The following is a 7694-nucleotide window of genomic DNA, read 5'->3' as shown; positions in this document are numbered from 1 at the left end:
CTGTGGTTAAAACATTAAAACACAGCATGCCAGAGGAAAAGTGTTCAAAAACATTGCATCCACAACAAATATTTCTATTGACTGAATTTGAATATAAAAATGTTGTAACTTCTGAGTAATGATTTCATGTTTAAGTGCAACTCCATTAATATGAATGGCATATTTAATCTAAATGTATATATTAGAAGTAAAACATAGTTTAAATCATTATTTTATTTATTTAAACTGTTATTTGCGTCAGTTTCAAACGGCCCAATGCGCTCGCTGGCGCGGACATTTAAGAAGGGATGGATATTTGCTTCAAGTGACAAGCTTGGTGAGTGAAATTATATTTGTATTATTTTTCTGTATGTTAAATTTTCTTTTGATTTTCTGTCTAAAAGTGACCAAAAAGACAATTAACTCCAGCTCACCATCGGTGTCGCCAATTCCCTTTGTCTCCAGAATGTGCGTACGCACGGCTCAATGTTTGCTTAAAGGTGCGCATATTCTCCCGTCAAGTTTGTTTTTTATAGATCACAACCTTTGCGTGGGAACTGGCGTACGTACGTTTCCAGCCCCGTTTTGTGCGTACGCACGCTTTATAAATGAGACCCCTGGTGAATAAATGGTCAGTTATGTTAATGTAATAAAGTAAAAGTTATGCTATGTATGCAAGGAGGGTAAATGTTTATTCATTCCCAGATCCCAGCCACTGGGGGAGCTGCGACTGTTGGCAGAGAGAACATTTCCGGTTGGTAGGAAGTTATTGTGTTCCCATTTCTCTAACGGTAAGAACGTGCTCTCATGTGTTGTCTATATAATCTTATTAATCAGTATTTATTATTGCTTATTCATAATATATCTAACATAATTTGAAGTATGTGTATATTAGTTGACGTGTATGTTTATTTGTGAGAAATAGGCGTTAGTTGGTGTTTTAATTTAATGAGGTTTGCTCATTGTGGTGTTGTAAAGCTAACGTTAATCTTAACAAAATAGCATGCAAAAGTATTTTAAAATAATCCTATATGTAGTGTGTTGTATAGATGAGGTGTTTTGAAGGTATGATTCGTTTGAAAATATGTTATTCTCGAATCCTGTGGTCGTTGAAGAGAGCATTAACTTTAGTTCAGTACGTGTAGGAATGTGCGTATTTGTACCATTTTGAGAGAGCCTATCATGATTCATAAGAAAACAACACGAAATGCGACAGACTAAAGTGCGTATTGTTCTGTGAGGTAAATATTCCGGTTGTCATTTGTAGTGCGAATGCTTTTTGATCACGTTTAGTGTCCATGTAAACAATATTCAGATTCATTCATCGGAATGAATTCAGATTGTACGAGTTTTGTTCGTAGATGATTAAAATACGTTCACGATCTACTTTTGAAGAAATATATTATCATGCAATAGTAGCACACATTTTATCAGTTTTCTGGCGTTTCCGCCACTGTACAACGCGACGTGCATTGACATCACATGTTAATGCAGAGGTAGAGTTACACTCACGGGACACTGCAATTCACTAAAGGGCATTATTTGCATTTGCATGGTTAAATATTTCATTCGTGTGCTGATGCGCTGTTCATGCGTGTTTCTGAGCGCATTAAACCCGAAGTGTATGTTAGACACTTAAAGCCTGTTAAACAGCGCCTTGGTTAATGGACTAAGTTGTCTTTGTGTCTTATTAAGCCAATACTTGTCAATAAAAGATTTACGTAAACACATTTGGTTTATGACTAAAGTGAAAGCAAGAAAACATTTGAGAGAAAACTGGGTGCGAGTCATGCGTGTATTAGACGCGTCGCGTGCAGGTCTTAAAGTGACAGAGTAGCCTTATAATAAACATGTTTCGGCTTATCATTAAAAGAAAAGTTCACTCAAAAATGATAATTGTGTCATTTTTTACTCATTCTAAATTTGCTCCAAACCTGTATTAATTTCTTTCTTGTGCTGAACACAAAATAAGATATTTTGAATAATGTATCTATCCATAAAGTTGCTGACCTCCATTGAATTGCATAGTAGGGAAAACTATACTAAGGAAGTCAATGGGGACTAGGAGAAAATAACTATTTGCTGTTGACTGAGAACTTTACTAGTAGCTTTAATACGAATCAATCTATAAATACAGTAAAGTCAATTTAGTGTTTTATTTTTGTATTTTAATGTTACTGTTTAACACCTACTGTAGGTGAAAAGTAATAATAATATATAAAGCATTGTTTATTTGAATATTTTGGTGTGTATATGCAATGTGTATCTTTGTTTGTAATTTTTAATAACAAAGAAAATATTGACAACGATTTTTATGTTTGCCACTTTGGCCTAAATGCTTGCAATTATTTTTTTTTGTTACTTTTTGTTACCTTGTAATGTTTTGTTTAAAAAATAGGGAGATTAGTTACTTGCAAAATGGTAAAACCAACATAAAAAGAACTGTGATAAATTTGTTAATTGTGATTTTTTATTTTATTTAAATAATCGTTATATGATATTTTTGCCACATTGGCCACGCTTACGTGCATGTATGTATTATATACTGGTTTGTTATGTTTTAATTTAAGTGTTCATTGGGATCCTGACATTTGTATTGATGTGTTTTGTTTCATTACTGCAACGAAACAGCTGGTTTACAAAATATTATTTGTTATTATTTCTCTACTTCATTCTACTATTAATTCTATACAGACACTATATAGTGTAACAGATACATATGTGTTAGCTTAGCGATGAACAATTAATTGCATTTGTGATATGATGAAATGCATTTTTTTTTAAGTGCAAAGCTGCGATTACAGTCTGGTCCCGTGATGTGCGAGAGTAAACCAGTTTGTATTGCAGATGAAGCATCAACTTGGCACGCTACGCATAACAGTTTGTTTAATTTATGTGATATTGTGTTATAGATTCTCTCCAGCGATTCTATATTGATTAAGATAATTTCAGATTTATGTCTTAGCTTAGTTTTAAAACAGATACATGATGATGCGTGTGCTTTACAAACAACCACATTCTGCTTGTTTCTAATTCCTCTCTGTCACACACACACACACACACGACACCACTCGAACCTTACGAGAAATAATATTTAATGAAGTTTGACGATCTGCGTGATGGCATGCGTAGAAACACGTCTGTGCAAATAAAAGTGTATAGTGTTGCCTCTGTGCTACTTTACGTATTCTAATTATGTAGGCCAGCACTCTTAAATATTATAAATATATGCATTGAGTTGCATTCTGCTCCTATCCTCAATTAAATATTTAAAATTTACTCCATTGGTTTCACATTCAAGGCTTAAGCTAGTCCAAGGGTAAAATGCATGTTTGAGTGATTTTAGACATATCTTAAAATATATATTATATTATCAAAATATATATTATTTAATATCATTGTTTTGTCTCAATATGCACACTAGTAATGTTTTTTCTAGGGCATGTTTATAAAACCTACTTAAATATCATAATTGAACTAAGGCCTAATCCTGGTTTAGGTTAAGCCCTGTCTTTGAAATGATGCCACTGAGATTAATTTGCTTCTAATGTGGAGAATAACTGTGAAATGATTACAATATAAAATCATTAAAAGCTCAAATATTTTTAATAGTGATTATTTGGTGAATGTGTAATGTAGTACATTTTTAATAGATTGAAAAGACTAATTATATATATATTTTTAATGAATTTTATGAGTTTGTCTTTTTAATGAAACAAATACTGATACTCATTGAAATTGATTATTATAATTGATTATCATAATTGGTGACTAATTGTCTATTAATGTTGTGTGAACTGAATTTGAGATTTTTCCTTGTGTTTCAGAAGACTTTCAGAAGTAATCTAAGGTAAGGCCTGGTAAACTATTTTTTATCTATGTGAAAATATAGGTAATACAAGGCATTGTGTAGAAGTTAAATACATGCTTTATTTTACAGTTTACAAGTTAATTGAATCAATTGGTCATTGGTAATTTAGTTATAATGAAAAATTATTTTTGTACCCGTGTATTTTTGTGAATGTAAACACATTTGTAATGTGTTCAGGAGAACGTTTTTGTCAAAAAGGATGTACAAATTAAGGGCACAAATAAATATATATATATATATATATATGTCTGTATATGTCTGTGTGTTTTCATATAATTGCAGATGCCACGTGGAAAGGGTTTCCGTCGGTCCCGGGCGGCAAAGAGGAGGAATGCTGAGCGCGTTCTGCTCACTTCCTCCATGGAGTTGGCTGAGGTTATGCCTCCTCTTGAAAAAAAGGCATCGTTCTCTGGTTCTACTGTCGAGAGCCTGGATTTCCAAAACTTTCCGGCAATTGCCAAAAACTTCCAAATACCTTCCAAAAACCTTCCAATGACTTCCAATAACCTTCCAATGACTTCCAATAACCTTCCAATGACTTCCAATAACCTTTCAATGGGTTCCAATAATTTTTCAATGGTTTACAATAATCCCTCAATGGTTTACAATAACCCCTCAATGGCTTGCAATAATGTTTCAATGGATTCCAATAACCTTCCGATGTGTTCATCTCTTGATGTCGATAACTCTGATTATTTTCCACAGAGAGTCTTACAGGGTTCCTTCCATCAAGCTGATTCCAGATTTGGTTTCAACCGTGGCAGACAGTGTGCAGCAAACAGCATCACAGCAGTCATGATGAGTGTGCTGAAGGATGTGCTGACGTGGACAAGAGATGACCTGGATGCTGTTCTGTTGCATGGAGATGACCTGTACACATCCATGGACTTACAGGGGAAGATCAATGATTCAGCATGGCGTGGTTATGTTGCTGTTCCAGAATTGCCAACTGTGCACACACTCTTCAACACAACATTCTCAATAAAGATGTCAGATTCTCTGAGTGGTGTTTTTGGTAATGATGTGTATGATGGTGCATTGAGAGGTGTGTGCATGTCTATAGAGGATGCACTTCAGAGGGCCCTGTTTCAGTCTGATGCATGTTTGTTGAACATTTATGGCTACATTTGTGCAGTTATAAAGGCAGGGTCAATGTTTGCTGTGGTTGATTCCCATTCACGTGATGATAAAGGTATGGTTAAGTCTAATGCAGGCACAAGCGTAGTAGTTTATTGTGACGACATTTACATGTTGTTTTATCATGTTGATAACCTTGCCACATCACTGAAAGGTCAGGGAGAATCATTTGAAGTGACGGGTGTGACAGCAACAGTAATCGATAAGGCAACGAGTGCTGAGATGCGTTCATGTAGGTCTGGTCAACAAGGCAACGTCGCACAAGTTTCACCTACGAGTGCAGCAGAGCAGAGTAAGTGTGTTGGAGACTCTGGTGAACGAACATGTGCACAGAAACCAGCAACTATGTGCAAATCTGTTAAGACATGTCTGGATTCAAGTAAGAAAGATAAACGGGTGCAGACCACGTCGAAAGTTTCACATGTGAGCAAGTTGCATGACAATGTATTAATGGATGATGTCATTGTTGGACCTACAGTTAATGCCGAGTTAAGTTCCAAACCTTTAACTGTTGAGACAAGGTCATGTAAGTCTGTTAAAAAAAGCGTCACACAAGTTTCACGTACGAGAGCAACAAAGCAGAGTAAGTGTGTCGCAGACACTGGTAAACAAACACGTGTAGACAAACCAGCAACTATGTGCAAATCGGTTGACACCTGTGTGAATTCAAGTAAGAAAAATAGACGTGTACAGACAAAGTCCAAAATTTCACATATAAGCAAGTTACATGATAATTTATTAATGGATGATGATGATATCATTATTGGCCCTACAGTAAATACTGAGTTTAGTTTCAAACCGTTAACATATGCAGATGAGGATGCTCTGTGTGCATGCTTACAGCTGACTAATGAAAGCGTTGTTGTTCAAGCCACAAATGTGTGTTCTTTAGGAGTACCGTGTAAAACAAAGGGCATTAAAGGAGACGGTAATTGCTTGTTTAGATCAATAGCACATGCAGTATGCGGCAATCAAGAGAAACACCTGAAAATCAGGCGTGCAGTTGTTAAACATCTGGAAGATAACAGTTCTAAATTTGTGAAATATTTAAGAGAAGAGGACAGATCAATGAAAGATTATTTGACACAGTCTAAAATGTATTTTTCAGGAACGTGGGGAAGTCATGTGGAATTATTTGGTCTAGCTGATTTTTTAAAAATAAATATAATGACCTTTAATGATGACAGATGGAATGCACACGCCCCTACCGAACAGTCATTTACAGATAATGCAATCTATTTGAAGCACTGCAATGGAAATCACTATGAAGTTGTTACATGTGTTAAACATAGAAATCAAGCTAATGTTTGTGCACAAGCTTGTAACATTGAAGTGCATGATCAGAGGACAAATCGCTGTTTGCGAAAAAGGAAATTAAATGACACAGATGAGAACTCTAAATCCAAAAGAGCACGTGAGCGATACCACAGCAATGCCGATTTTAGGCAGAAAAAAATAGAGAGTTCTAAAAAGAAATACCGTCAAAACCGAGAATATAGGCAGAATATGATTGAAACTTGTCAAACCAAATACTGTGAAGACACTGATTATAAGGAGAAGAAACTTGATCAGCTTCGAAAGAAATATAAGAACAATATTCATGTACAGGAGTCAAAACGTGAAAATTCAAAGATTAAGTATTCCAAAAATGCTAGTTTTCAAAGACTTGTTCGGTACTATTCTCAGACCAAGTATAAGAGCAATAAAGCCTTTAGAGCAAGTGTGTCTGAATATTCAAAGAATAAATATCGCACAAACCTCGCATTTAAAGCAAGTGTATGTGAATACTCGAAGAGAAAATATCGCAGAAATCTTGCATTTAAAACAAGTGTTTGTGAATACTCAAAGAGAAAATATCGCAGAAACCTTGCATTTAAAACAAGTGTTTGTGAATACTCAAAGAAAAAATATCGCAGAAACCTTGCATTTAAAACAAGTGTTTGTGAATACTCAAAGAGAAAATATCACAGAAACCTTGCATTTAAAACAAGTGTTTGTGAATACTCAAAGAGAAAATATCGCAGAAACCTTGCATTTAAAACAAGTGTTTGTGAATACTCAAAGAGAAAATATCACAGAAACCTTGCATTTAAAACAAGTGTTTGTGAATACTCAAAGAGAAAATATCGCAGAAACCTTGCATTTAAAACAAGTGTTTGTGAATACTCAAAGAGAAAATATCGCAGAAACCTCGCATTTAAAACAAGTGTTTGTGAATACTCAAAGAGAAAATATCGCAGAAACCTCGCATTTAAAACAAGTGTTTGTGAATACTCTAAAAAGAAATACCATGACGATGAAAATTTTCGTATGAGTAAAAAACAAAAAAGATCTGAAATTTCTGCAGAACAGAGGGAGAGACAGAAAGACATTGATTTCACTATTAATCAGTTTCATCAAGAAGTCAATACAGGTCCAGAATTTGTTTGCTGTGTTTGTCATCGTTTATTGTTCAGAAAACAGGTCGTTGAATGTAGAAGAGATTGCTATAAAACCAGAGGTCAACAAATTACTGATTTGGCTGAAAGATGCATCACATTGAAGTATTTACATGAATGCAGCAATGAATGTGAGAATAGATGCCATTTATCAGCTAATCCGGCTTGTAAATTGTGGATTTGCTATACATGTCATCGTAAAATCCTTGGTGGGAAACTGCCTGAAGAGAGTGTTGCCAACAACATGCATTTGGTGGACGTTCCAAAAG

The 7694-nt window shown here is 34.9% G+C and overlaps 1 protein-coding gene across 1 annotated transcript; it reads left to right on the top strand.

The window, feature by feature from the left end:
• Nucleotides 1-247: 247 nt before the first annotated feature.
• On the top strand, nucleotides 248-4853 carry LOC308686351 (uncharacterized protein). The gene is made up of 4 exons (XM_081394755.1): nucleotides 248-316; nucleotides 685-770; nucleotides 3807-3829; nucleotides 4133-4853. The coding sequence occupies exons 1-4, from the start codon at nucleotides 256-258 to the stop codon at nucleotides 4344-4346; spliced, it is 384 nt and encodes a 127-aa protein (XP_081250881.1). The 5' UTR covers nucleotides 248-255; the 3' UTR covers nucleotides 4347-4853.
• The last annotated feature ends 2841 nt before the right edge of the window (nucleotides 4854-7694 follow it).

This window comes from Scardinius erythrophthalmus (genome assembly GCF_964197995.2).
Source record: "Scardinius erythrophthalmus genome assembly, contig: HAP1_SCAFFOLD_187, whole genome shotgun sequence".
NCBI classification, from domain to species: Eukaryota; Metazoa; Chordata; class Actinopteri; order Cypriniformes; family Leuciscidae; genus Scardinius; species Scardinius erythrophthalmus.
Note: the sequence above shows the minus strand (reverse complement) of the source record. Positions and strands in the feature narration are given on the sequence as shown.